Source organism: Falco naumanni, chromosome 6 (assembly GCF_017639655.2).
Source record: "Falco naumanni isolate bFalNau1 chromosome 6, bFalNau1.pat, whole genome shotgun sequence".
NCBI lineage: Eukaryota > Metazoa > Chordata > Aves > Falconiformes > Falconidae > Falco > Falco naumanni.
The window spans coordinates 49,656,598-49,670,614 of NC_054059.1; the positions used below are offsets into that span (position 1 = coordinate 49,656,598).

At 39.0% G+C, this 14,017-nt stretch overlaps 1 protein-coding gene across 1 annotated transcript in view; it reads right to left on the reverse strand.

Annotated features, from left to right (window-relative positions):
• Nucleotides 1-6,667: 6,667 nt before the first annotated feature.
• Nucleotides 6,668-14,017, reverse strand: part of LTV1 (LTV1 ribosome biogenesis factor) — a 9,817-nt gene continuing 2,467 nt past the window's right edge. Inside the window, exons 4-11 of the mRNA XM_040598773.1 lie at nucleotides 13,003-13,090; nucleotides 11,955-12,075; nucleotides 10,956-11,205; nucleotides 10,100-10,227; nucleotides 9,015-9,154; nucleotides 8,729-8,781; nucleotides 7,776-7,976; nucleotides 6,668-7,168 (exon numbers count right to left, since the gene is read on the reverse strand). Of these exons, the coding sequence (XP_040454707.1) occupies nucleotides 7,055-7,168; nucleotides 7,776-7,976; nucleotides 8,729-8,781; nucleotides 9,015-9,154; nucleotides 10,100-10,227; nucleotides 10,956-11,205; nucleotides 11,955-12,075; nucleotides 13,003-13,090 (1,095 nt within the window). The 3' untranslated portion in view covers nucleotides 6,668-7,054. The remainder of the gene's footprint in view (nucleotides 7,169-7,775; nucleotides 7,977-8,728; nucleotides 8,782-9,014; nucleotides 9,155-10,099; nucleotides 10,228-10,955; nucleotides 11,206-11,954; nucleotides 12,076-13,002; nucleotides 13,091-14,017) is intronic.

The window sequence follows — 14,017 nt, forward strand, 5'->3', positions numbered from 1 at the left end:
TGCTATCAGTCACAAATTCGTGCTCTGGAAGTGAGCCCAGAGAGCCCCCCCTTCCTCCTCCCCCCCTCCGCCTTCCCAGCACAGGCAGGACTGCACTGAGACCTTTTCCAAGATTGCTCACACATTTCATAAAGCACATATCATGAGAAATGTGCACCTTTTTGGATCTGTAACTAGCAGTGATCTCTGTGCAGAGACCACACCTGGTATTAGTAGTAAACCCATCTTTTTCTGAATGACTTCCCCTATCTGCACGGTTGGGTGGGGAAGGGGACAGTTGGTAAAGCCACCACATGGGACTGGGGAAGCCCACATGCACTACAGTTATTTTGAATGATGAAGGGATGTATTTCACCCTCTGTTATGTTGTGGTACAGCCTGTGCTACAACACAGGCATCCCAACTCTCCTCCCAAAGCATCATCTAATATTAGACCCGAAACTGCCTGTCTTTAAATTTAAAAGGTACAAATTAGTTTTCTCATCCTCCTTACTACCTTTGCATTGCACTCCTACTCAATCTAAGCCAAGAAACACGGAGGTTTTTTTGAAAATTAGAGTATGGAGGGAATTCATGTTCATGCTGTGTTGTGCCGGGGGGTGCAAAACTGAAGCCCCGATGTGGATAATAAGAAGTCACCGCTTTAACAAAGATCAGTACAAGAACAGTATTAAGATAAAGAAGACCACAAACCTGGACTGATGCTTTGTGGGAGAGGGTGGCCATCCTTCACAGCTTTTGTGACCTGCTTGGTTGATTAAATAGTATTGATAAAATCCTCATGGTTCTGCCTCCAGTTAGATTTCTTCACTGGCTGTTTCTGTAATGGAAATAAAGGAAGACAAACCATATTTTCCCTTTGCAAGGGACAGAGCAAAATCTTAGAGTGGGGGTTCTTCCTCTCTGAGGAAAGGGAAAACATTACAAAGAAGATAAATCTGCTTTTTTTGAAAGGCATAGGAAAGCTGATCTAGCCCTTCGCTGTCTATTCACGGCACCAGAAGATGGATAAAAGAAAAATGCACTCCAACAAAACACTCTGGTCGTGGCAGACCAAAGGGCACTTAAAAGGGAATAGAAGACACTATGACCAATGCCTTCCCTTCTCCTCCACTTAACAGGTTCTTCTTGCTTTAAACCTTTGTGCGCTTCTGTTTCTTTCCACAACCAGTTTTAAAGGACATTTACAAAAGCAGTCTGCATAGGTACCGAATCAGCAGTGATTTGTCATCTCTGGGCAAAATTATACACACGTACGTCCATGTGTAGTCCCCTCCTCCCTAGGAATGCATGAAAAAAAACCCCAAAACTTGTTCCAGTAAGAGTTTAAGCCTCTTTCCCTCCAGCTCTAGAAATAAGTTCCATTTAAATACATCTTTAAACCATTGAGTTCAATAGCAGTGAATCTCCGTAGCTTCATCTGTAAAAGATTTGGGGCTACTGACAGCTCTCAGGTTCAACCTGGAGCATTCATGCACCAACCATCTTGGATCACGCTCTCTTTCAGGTTTAAGTGAAGAGGAAGCTGTCAGATACTCAAATAGCCTTTAAAACACATACACGAACATTTCCTAGAAGAGCAGAGACACTCATGTTCCCGGAGTAGTCATGACACCTACTGGTTTGGCTTCTGAATGGAGAAATATTCTCAAACACTAGCAGCACAGGGAGGAGGGGGGAAGAATTTGGCACTGAGTCAAGCACATATGTGATACTCATCCACAACATCCAGGCTTTGTCCTTGGAGGAAACAATAGCGTTACTGAATGAAAGACTTCATATGGAGATAACACACATGCTTCAGTTTTCACTGTACCTTTTGCAGGGGCTCCTTCTTCACAGTGGTGGATTCTCTTCCCTGCAGTCACCGTTTCAAAGAGCTGAAGGGCTTGCGCTTCTCGCTGAAGGTTTTCTTGCATATTGGATCATGTCTCGGCTGGGATGCAAAGAAACACAGTCATTTATGGGTTGAAGTCGTGCTTTGTTAAGGATGCTTCCTTACTTGGGCTTTAAAATTACTTCTAACAAGGAACAGGGAGCTGAAGCAGTGTTTACGTTGTGTTCAGTTTAACTCTTGAAGGAGTTCAGCAAAACTTTAAAAAGCTGTCCAAGTACAACTGCAGTTCAACACAAACGAGAACTAGAAGCCGTTTCCAGTTTGCTCTGCTCAGGGACGTGCTGGAGGCCAGCAAAAATGATGCCTCGCAGAGAAGAACAGACTGGGTCTGTGAACGGGAACACTCCCGTTGGACTCTCCCCACACCACCACACTTTGGTTTCTTTCTTTCTTGGTTAAGAGGGAGAACAGCGTGATCCTGTTCAAGGGGTTGGTATTTACATTGTTAGTTCTTTGAGTTTAGGTAAGTATTCCAGGCTGGGGGCTCCCCTGACGAAGAGCAGCACTGTCCATTCCATCAACACCACTAAAACGGTGACAGCCCCAGGAGAAAAGGGCACAGCTGCTTACAGCGCATGTAACTGCACAACTCAGAAGGAAAACCAGGGCTAACACCTGCAGCTGAAAGTACAGGGAAATTTTAGGTAGATAAGATATCCAGTGCTGAATTTGTTGGGAGAGCCACGCCTCACAACAAAGTAAGTTTTAAGGTTCAGAAGCATCTCAGGTTTTAGCATCAACCTCGCTCCTCTGCAAGAGGGTGGGCAACCCCCTTCATGAGGAACACCGTGAAAGTGAGGACTAAACTACGTCCTCTCTCTTGTACTGTGGGTCATACCTGTTTGAGCCCATCTGCAGCTGGTAAATGAAGATCCCATTCTGTCTCCCTTTGCTTACTCCCCCTTTCTAGTCCTGTTAGTCGTCTTGATCTTCTCAGTTTCTCCGTGCCACCCACTCTCTTCCCATAGGAGTTAAGTACCTGCCTGAGCAATGCATTTTGCTTACAGCTTAGCTGGGCTCAAAAGCACCTCATTCTACTGCAACACACATTTCTAAATTCTCGTTTCCCTTTGAACCTTTCTACCCATGTGCTTCAGGTCCTTGTCTTTTGTTACTAGACATTTTTTACAGCAAACCTGAGAGGGCAGTAGATACTGTGTCCTGCTTACCAAGGAGCATACCAGCCCTGCATCATCGGGACACAGTGAGGCATTACAGGACTTGTATCTCATACTAGTCATAGTTTCAAGAAACTCCCTGCCTCCCTCAAAACATAGACAGCTGCCTTTTCAAACAATTGGGCTAGATTAAACATGTTCTTCATGCACCTGATCTGAGATACCAAACACAAAACCACTAACACAGGGTAGTCCCACCTTTATCTCAGCCCTCACAGTCACTCAGCTTTCAGCATATTTTTCTTGCCTTTTTTTTTTTTTTTTTTTTTGCTAAATCAGTTTTTATTCTGTCATGGGGCCGATCTGCTCTACCACCAAGCCACAGGATCAGTAATGCAAACTGAGGAGGGGAGGGGTGCGCGCAGAGCCCCACATTGCAGAAAAACACCCCAGCTGGGTTGTACCAGGCAAACTGCACAGCCACCCATTTAGTTTGTAATCCAGGGATCAGGGAGGTCAGGGGGAATCTTTTCATTCACTTCAGGCGGCTTTGGCACAGCCTGGTGCCTGCATTATGCTGTCAGACTACTTATCAGATGGTTTATTAGTCTATTTTTCCCAGGAAGCCTGAAATAACAAGTCCTGCTTAGAAACCTGGAACACAAAGAAAGCTTCAGGTTAGCAATTTATGTCTCACCAAGAGATAATATGTTGTTTTAAACGCAAGATACAGTAAACATCTGGTTTTGGACAAGCAGGTAAACTAAGATAGTGCAAGGTTGCAGATTATGTCACAGTATTTCTGTGCACATTCATTAATTCTCTAATCGAGCTTGCTAATGAAAGCAGTTATTGGATCATTTGCGTTTTTAAATGTGTTCAACCCATTTCTCTACTAGCAGCCACCTCCTCCTTCCCCAGAGTTCATCACCCCTTTCAGCTAAACACATTGACATTGCCCTTAATAATAATAATAAGTCTTGTTTTACCAGAACATCTTGTGTAAATGTCTTCTACGGGTTGCACACCGAGCCAGATCTCCACTTTGGGCAGCCTGTGTAAAATTCAAACCATGCAAGAGTCTCAGTTACAGAGCGCCGCGCGGCTGGATTGTGGCAGTCAGCATTTGGACCCAGCTCTTGCTGAAACACTGTTCCGCTGTCGGGAGGGACAGCCACAGCCACTGCCAGGGCTCTCTTTTGCAGAACTACCTTATTTATCTTGTTCCTACGTAGGACAAGCTCTCCTCTGCTGTGACGGACAGCTTTTTGTTTTCCACATGGCTGCTCAGGTATGTCCTTTCACAATGATATTAGAGTCGGGCGAGATGATGGAAGAGCATTCAGGTTCATCGCTGCCTAAATTCAGGGAGGGTGGCTGGGAAGCAAGAGCAGGCCACCTACACCCAGATTTATTCAATTTCATTCGTAAGTCATCAGAAGCTAATGATGCCCAGTAATGGCTCGGGGTAATCCATCACTATTCCAGAAAGCAGCAGCTGTCACACTAAGCAAGACAGAACCGTCATTCTTAAAACAGGATGTTTCCATCACATGCTAAACAGCATTCCAAGATGATCCTACTTTGTAGACGTCAAATTTGTGGGGATTTTTTTTGTCTTTTTAAATCAGTAATTTTGTGAAAAAACAGGGGTTTAAGTTATTGGGAATTAGCTTAAATCCTTTCTGACTCCACTGAGTCACGTTCTCATTTCAGAGCTGGGACATCACTTGTATTTAAATAACTTTTAAGAAAACCTGAACAATAACAAAGAGCCATTTTTATGAGATTTGTAACCTACAGAGGGAAAGGCTTCTCACTGAAGAGCTCTTACCTGCTCTTGCTGAAACAAAATAAATCCTTGTCTTACTGGGCACACGTGTGACTGCTTTTGTTTCTTACCTTTTCCTTCAGATTCTACCATACTCCTGAACAAGGCAGTGTTCATGTTACTACAGAGTTTCATTACCTGTGAGCATAGAGGAAAAAAACAACTCTGTAACCTTTTTGAGTCTTATGTTCCCAAGGAACATCTGTGTGTCTGCTTTGTCTGGGCTACACTATTCATTTCCAGTGTCTTCCTCTGCCTCCTCCATCTCTCTTATTCTGTTCTCACCCCCTCAAGGCTTTGATCAGTACAGCTTACTTTTTTTTTTTTAAAAAAAAAGCTATTTAGACACAAGCACAGTATCACTGAATCAGCAATGAAAAGACAAGAAACAGGACTATTTGCCACAGGAGATTAGTTACTTTAGAGATGTACAACAGCAGATGAGTTAAAGACTAGTAAAGAACATGTGCACTGTCTTTAGTAAAAGATTGTCCTTTTCAGTAAACCACAAAAATCACATTCCACCCAAACCACTTAATTCCTCTCTTGGCATCTGACTCACCTCAATAGAATGGTTTCTCAAATTTCCTCTTCTGCACTGCTGTCAGGAGTCATAAGTACGAGGTGGTCAGTCTTCATTACTCAAAAGCTCACAAATCAAGTCACCATGGATCAGCAATTACATAACAATTATTACACAGGCAGACCTTGCTTAAGCCTGTGAAACATGAAAACTCGCAGAGATATCAGCTAAATGAAGCCTGAAACTTCTTCTAATCATACAGACGACTTCTACCGATTTGGTTAACACAAACTCTTAACAGTTTTAGAAAAAGGAAGGCTTGATCTAGATGTGAATACTGTATTGACACCTCACTTCTCTGAGCAGTGATCAAGAGACTTGTAGACTTAAATGCCTGTTTATTCCCTCCTCCAAATCCACATTACTTTACCAATTAAAATATACAAAAGCATTCTTCCAATAAAAACAAAGGCCTCATCAGTCCTTCTGTTACCTATCTCCATCTAGTATTCACAAAACTACTTAAGGAATGTTTAAGATGCTTTGAATCCAGTAGTAGTCACAGTTGATTACTGTGTTCGTTACCACTAAAATGGTTAACTTTTCACCCAAAGGCAGAAGATTGCTCAGTCTACAGTCCTAAAGACCTAAAGCTGAGGGTTTCTTATGAATACAGGATTGACTACAAATCCTATTCATTTCATTCACACGTACGGACTGGTTGCTGTGAGAGTAACTCACATTCACAGTAGCAAAATTTAAGATCACACCAAGCTTAAAGATACTGGCCCTCTCTCATCACGAGGAAGTCTTTGCAACAACTGCAGTGGGTACTAAGTTTGTATTTCAATGAAACCAAGCTGAATGCAGGACCCGAAGAATAACATTTCAGGAAAATCAAGACAACGGCTATCTGCAACATACAGTATTTTCCTAAGTATCTGCTGTTTTGTTGGCCACACTGCTCAGACTGAGTACTTTCTGCAAAGCTGATCACATCGCAACAGTAAGGGTCACCGACTACTGTAACTGCAACCCATGTTGTGACAGATTTTATTTGCCAAGAAATGTAAAACTCTGGTTCAGCAACAAGGATCTTTAGCTACACAACAGTTTTTCAGACACCTCTGGCTACAAAAGGTTATTCTGTATCTTTCATAATAGTGCCCAAACAATAAATAGCCAACCCGGAATAAAACTAAGGAGTGGGTGAAACCTCCTTGACTTGCAAAACTGTGCTATATCAAGGCACTATATTTAGCCATCAGTAAAAGAGAGAGAAGACATACACGGATATATTGCTTTGTAAACTGAAATAGTTTAATAGAATCTAATCAGATCAAATCTGTAGGATTCTGCTGATTTGTCAAATACATTCAACAATATACATATAAAACTTTGTCCACTGATAGCTTGTAAGAAAAATACTTATCATTTTAATACATTTCTACTGTAATGAAACTTTGCAACAGTTGCCGTGTCACTCATGACAGAACAGACATCACTAATACACCGCTTTATGTTTGACTTCATTTCAGAAAGAATGACAAGTTACTGGTTCTTGCTACAGTCATATCTGAATAACAAACCCCTTGAGAGTGACTGGCAAAGCCTTGAGTTTGCAGTTCCCTTCTCAATACAAATGAAAACTTAAAGATGTTTCCACAGTAAGTTCCTCAGTTTCATCAAGACAGCTTCAATCCTTGAACATTTTGTTTCAGATTTAGCAACTCTTTCTCTTGCCTTGTTTTCTCCAACTTGAAGGCTAGCTTGTTGGCTTTCTTCTCCATTCTACGCTCCTGTGCATACGAATAATTACAAATTTACAAAATAAGCATAACATGCTAAAAGAAACCATTCCAATTAACAGTTCTGGATCATGAAAACAGCAGCAATCTGGACAATATTATTATTTACAGCACTAATTATCAGTAGTCAAATTAACATGTGTACCACCAGGATCATCATCTCTAATTAGGTGAAGCTTCTAATGTGCTGGTGATTTCTGTTCATAAATAAAACAACTGGTATATTATTGTAGCCAATTTGATTTTTCCACATTTCTTTCAGAGACTTCACTTTGTGAGATCTCAGACATCAAAAATGTTTTCTTTGCTTCCCTAGATAATAATAGGAGGGCTCCTTCTGTATGCGTGTATGTAACAGTGGCCACAATAACAGACTCAAAATTTCCATACTGGAAATAAGGACAGCAAAATTATGATGTTAACTTTCCTTCTAGTAATTTTTTTTCCTAAAAAAGAACCTTTGTTTAATCCTTTGAGATCAGCAAGTTTTTCCTCTTAATTACCAGCCACAAGATCAAGTGAGGTTTAAAAGAAGTCTGTAAGACACAATTCAGATAACAACAAGTTTCTGCAGAGTTTTATTTTAAATAAAGCATACCTTCCGCTCCTCTTTTATTGCCTGTTTTCTAGCTTTGCGATCCTCTTTGCTCTCGTCTTTGGAACGGGGCTGTGTTGATGCCCTTGGCAGGTCACTACTATTAATCATTTGCATGCGTTCAATCTGCTTAGCAGTAAGATTCTTCTGAGGCAAGATATGTAGAGGAATTCCTGTCTTCTGGGATATTTTTATTGGTTTGGGCTAAAATAGAGAGTGCGTATTATTAACGGTCCCTAGCTTTCTCTCCAGGAAGCACACATTGCACTACCTTATCAATATAAAAAAGTTAGATTCAGATTTAACAGTAATAGACATCCAAGTTTCCTCACACTATTTTCTTCCCTCCGAAAAATGTGTATTAATTCCAAAATAAGAATTCAAACAAACCTGTGAACAGAATCCAGCCTCACAGAACAAGGAAAAAAAAATTTCTCCCTTTTATTTAAATATTACTAATGAAAAACAAAAAAAGACCTTAAGTAGACATTTAATATTCCTTTCTAAGCTTTCAAGAAAAAGGTTTCCTTTCAAAATCTGGAATGTCAAGCTGTGCTCTAATGACGAGAAATGTCTGGAAGGCCAAAAAGAACTAGAATAAATTGTTTCAAACTGTAGAAGGGGAAACAGAAGCCTATGCTAAAGGAAAAAAAAACCTAATACGTGCTTGAGAAACACAGATTACACAAAGGTCTATCACAGATAACGAAGTAAATTCATTGCTCTCTGTTTCTGCTTAGCAATTACAGAAATTTTGAACTTACTCAATTTTCCTTCTAATAGAAAAAAATACACCCACTCCTTCAGTGAAGAAGTAACACCAGAGATTAACACCCTCCCAAGCCCTCTCTTCTGCTCCCTCCTCCTTTTAAAAACAGATACCCATTAAGAAAATCACTTCTGTCTCAAGTTTTCCCAGGCCAGGGTGTTACTCAGAATAAGTTTAAGAAAATTACCTTTGATGGTTCCTTAATAAGTGTTGGATGATTATATAAGTTTGAATATGTACCTAGGTCACAAAGGGAAAACAAAAAAAAAAAAAAAAAAAGAAAAAAAGTAGTGAAGAAAGGCTTGCAAAAAGAATTTAAGTGAATTTATTACAAATTAGTCTTTGAAAATTCTTGCTGTTGTACTCCAGAAGCATACACCATTTTACCTAAAGCACTGTTAGAAAAGTTCTGAGATCACCTACCACTGACTTTGAAATCCTAGGAACGAACAAGTGAACTCCAAAATACTTACTCAAAATGGATTCACAATCCCACTTTTCTTTTGGTTCCTCGATAACTACAGCTACTATTTCCTCCTTTTCTTCCTCACTTTCTTCATTCATAGCAGAGTCCAAATCTTCACAGGGCTCAAGAGCATCCAATTTCACACAACTTTGAAGTAGTCCAGAGAAGAAAAAAAGCACGGCTTATCTTTTCTTAAAAATGTGTAATTATGTAAACCTAGTCGCCCCTCAGTAAAACCCCAAACCAGAGAAAGATATTCCCAATGAAACTCGCAGCAAAATTAAGTTTCCTTAATTAAGCATCCCCAAAATAAACTGTAACATTTGGACAAGAGACACAGTCAATAAAAGAAGTCTTTATGCATTTCAGAAGTACGTGGCACAAAATATTTGTGACTGAAGGGCAGGAAGAGGAGATATTTTGCAGTCCATCAGCAAGGCAGCTCTAAAGAGGATTACGTACCCTGCTACTGCACCTTTCACTCCAAGGGACACATTATTGTATCTTTCAATCAGGAAACGAAAGACTAATGTGAGAACACTGAGCCAATTTAACTTTGGGATAGTATCACCTGCTTTAAGATAAAGTAAATACACTGTTGCAATGTGGTCTTAAACTGACTCGGGGTTGCTTTATAAGCACTCATTTTTGCAGTGCTCCAGTGGTACTCATGCAACAGTCACCTGCAAGTTTGTCATCTAACTAGGTATACACTGGAATCCGTTGCATACCATCATGACAGAATATACTTGGCTACAGAGCCTGTTAAAAATAAAGGTACAAGGAGAAAGGTACGTTACAGTAAAAAGGGAATAAAAGAATGCCTGCAGATATTACTTACACTGAATTTGATACAATTATACAAAAGGAGCATAATCTCACATAAACCAACAAAATGCCTCCACTTAATTTTATCGTCTCAAAAGCTGTATTCAGGGACATAAAAAATGGGTAATACTCATACATAGCTGCTTTCATTGTGGGATGTAATCTTTGAGTACATGAACTGGAAACAACATTCCCAAACTTTAAATATAAACACAGAATTACATAACTACTTATGTGAAGCAGAGTACTTCTGGGAATACATACTTCTTTGCTTTCTCTTTGTAGTAATCATTCAGGACTTCCTGCAACCGAGTATTGTCTGTGTTAATATAGCCTTCTAACTCCACATTATCCAAGGCTCCAATTTCATCTTCATCAAATTGTTCAAAAAACTAAAATAAAGAAGTGGGTATCCGTAATTAGATCACATTTGTTGTGCAACTCCTTTGATAACTTAAAGAAGACCTACACATTTCTTTCTATTTGCCATTTTTCCTTTTCCTTCTCATTTGCTGAACGACTGCCAAACACATCTGCAGGAGCATTTCCTCCTTAATGACAGCATTCTTTCAGCATGGGAGCCACAAAGTTATCTTTTAATAATATAAAAATCAGCTTCTGGAAAATGTTTCTTATTCTGATGCATTTTCCCAATTTGTACATTAAAAAGCTTGTCACTGCTCAGGATGACAGTTATACTGTATCTCCACTGCTCTGACACCATCTGGTGAGTGTATGCTTGGCACAGTGGGGAGAAAGGGTGAGAGAAGTGAGTCTTTACCAGGCACTTGTACATGATTTGCTGTGTTGAACTGAGCCTCTCAGACAGAAGTGTAACACCAACTATGAATGCTCATTATAGTGATTGGAGTAATTTTGTTTAACTGTATCAGTGTTTAACTGTATCAGCAGTTAAGAGGCTTGTGTTAAATAAGTTATAGTGTTAACTCACCCAGTATTAAATGCGGAATATGTGCAAAGACCAGCTGTTTCATGCCATAATTACTTAAGGCAGCAAGAATTTGCATAGGTGTAGAGGACACCACCTTACAAGATGAATCAAAGCACAAAGAAGCATTTAACACTCATTTTTAACAGTTACATTCTTGAGCTGCCTCACCTTCTCAAATCTGTCATCCAACAGGGTTAACTGCTCATTCCTTCTCATTACTGAAGATGTCATAGAATATTCTGTGAAACGACTCCTGGTTTCTTCTTGCATAAAAAGGAATTCTTTTGTCTGTTCATTAATCCCATCATCTGATAAAGGACCTTCTGAATCATAGTCTTTATCATTACTACAACTATCCTTTCCATCACTATCATCCTCCATATCTTCCCATTCATCTTCATCCTCAGCATCTGGTCCCCTGAACAGAAGTATAAAACAGTTTTAGAATAACGCATGGACCTTTCTACAGCTCCTGACCAACGTGGGTTATCTGAAACAAATCAGTAGTAATAGCTTTAAATCTTGAGAGGGGAAGATAAAACGTGATTATTTTCAAGCCAGTAAAAGAAAAACAAGTTTAGCAGCAATGATGTTGCCAAAGTCAGCATAATACTACTTTTGTCTGAAAACTAAAACCACTTCTGGTGATCGCTGGATCACACATATGTGCACTGAGAGTGAGGCTATGTTTACATTCAGCTGTATGTGTCAAAGTAGAAAGAGAAAAATACTGCATTCCTGAATATTAAAACTAGCAAAATTCCTCACTGTTCATAAAATAATGAGAACTATACCAAAACCTATTTGTAAAGGTTTTGGAAACATCTGTTAACCTTCATCAGTATTATTACTGACATGTTTTAAATGTGATAGATGGTAATGTTTTAATAGCTCAAGATTCCTGTTATTCAACACACTGCAACTGTAAACACACATATAAACCATGAGCTCAAAGTAACAAATGAAACCCATCTCTTGGATAACACATGAAAATTTGATTTTGTAAGCTGCCATCCACATAACACAAGGCAATACTTTTTTCCTTTAATACAACTAAGTATTCGATTTGAAATCTGAAACCATTCTTGCCTCCTACAGCACATGAAAAAAACAAACGGTATCATTCCTATTTACATATGACAAACAGTTCTACAAAGCTCTATCTACCCCTTCTGTAGTTCATTTGCTTGTAGAACAAAATCATCTTCCAGGATATTTTCTGGATTGTCAAAGTCAAAATCATCATCAAGAGCTGCAACAATATCAGGGTCAAAATCCAGCCGTGGTCCTAGAAAGTTAAAAAAACCCAAAACATAAATATGTAAGTTCCTCTAACATTATGAAGCTACCTTCCTGGATAAAACCCAATACAACTAGACTGTTAGTTTGCATTAAGGAAAAATGAAAGCCAAGAATCAGAAAATTCCTCAATAATATTTCTAGACTTTACACAAGAGAGGCCAAGTCACCAGCCTCTTGTCAATTTTCCTCATACAGAAAAGAATATCCCCCAGAGGTCTTAAGCTTCCATAAATGTATTTTAATATATTTTTACTTAGAATATTGCAGAAGAAAAGATATCCAAGCTGAAGTACTGTATGACCAACTGCCAACCCTAGCTTCCACCCCCTAGAATTCCCTGCATTACAAAAGGTCAGAAAGTGTTTCTCTACTGCGATTAACAGAAGGGTCTTTAGCATCCTTCTGTCAGGAAAGAGAGAACTACCACAATTACTTCCTGTTATAAAATATTAAAAGAGCTGTAAAGTGAATGTTCAGTGAAACATGGATACATAACAAAAGCATACTTGCAGCCTGTAACACTGATATAATATTAATGAAGGAAAGTAAACTTGACTCAGCATTTGGAAAAAAGATATATTTTGAGAGTGAAAACCTGGTTCCAGGCTTGAATTCAAACAGATGGAGTAATAAATCAATAGTATTACTTAGTTTTCCCATTATTAGTTTATATTTGCCACCCAATGATAACAGCTTATGGATTCCACCACTCCCAAGCAAAGCTAAAAAGCTATTATTAGTGAATCACAGAAACAGGTCTCAAATTGAAATGTAAATATCATAGATCATTCTTTATCTGCTATCAAGCCTATTCTAAACCAAAATTAAGATGACAATGTAATCAAAGCCATAATTACCGCTTACTACCAAGACAGCAATTCACATTACAGAAAGAAAAGAGATTTAATGATACCTGAAACAGGAATAGCTTTATTTAACAACCCCACATCCTCTTCAAACTCTGTGGCAAATACTGAGGAAGGCAACTTAATAGATGGAGCCTTAGAAACAAACAAAAAACCAACATCACAATATACTTGTTCTCAGTTTTTCATGTGAGTTCACATTAACAAAAATACGCAGATAATGCAACCAAAACAAACTCTTATAATTATATAATTATAAGTGAATGCTACTTATTTAAGACAAGCCCTACTTTACTGGTGGCAAATATTCAAAGTTATGCAACGAGAGCTAGGTAAAATATTGACAGCATTTATTCTTGTGTCAATATTCTCCAGGTATACAGACAGTATTTTTGCATTTCTGAAGCTTTTTAGAGAATGGCTGTACAGCAGGCACAATGAAATCTCTAATTTTTTTTTTTTGGGGGGGGGTGGGGGGGGTGGAACACTAACACACAGTTGAAATTACCCATTTATTGAAAGGCTTATTAACATGCCCATCTAAAATAACTTTAAATCTTATGTAGTGTCTCTGAACTGTACCCGAAGGTATTTCCAATTAAGAACATCAGTTTTGACTGAACTTACAGTATTTGGTCAAACCAAACTCCCTCAATGAAAAGTGACTGACTGGCAATTGCACACTTCATTGCTTGAAATTACTCACTGATTTTCCATTCCAATGTGGTCTAGCATCATGAAATCCCACAAGTTATGCCAGCAATTTGAAAAGTTTGGGTTTATTCCCTCTGGGTTCTGTTAACATTCTACTTTAAAAACATGGTGTACTGGTAATATAATCTGGTATATGCATAACTCCCAGAGCATTCAAAAGTTCTAAAAATCCAACCCCAGAAAAACATGACTTGTTCAAACAAATACCTTTGTAAGCCACCTCTGCCAAGAAAAGCTTGTCATGGGTACACAAAGCATTTTAACACTGTGCTAGCAAAACACTGTCCCATCAATAAACTTTGGCTTGTCAACTTTTGTTTTTACTTGTAGGAAAGTCTGATCGTGTCA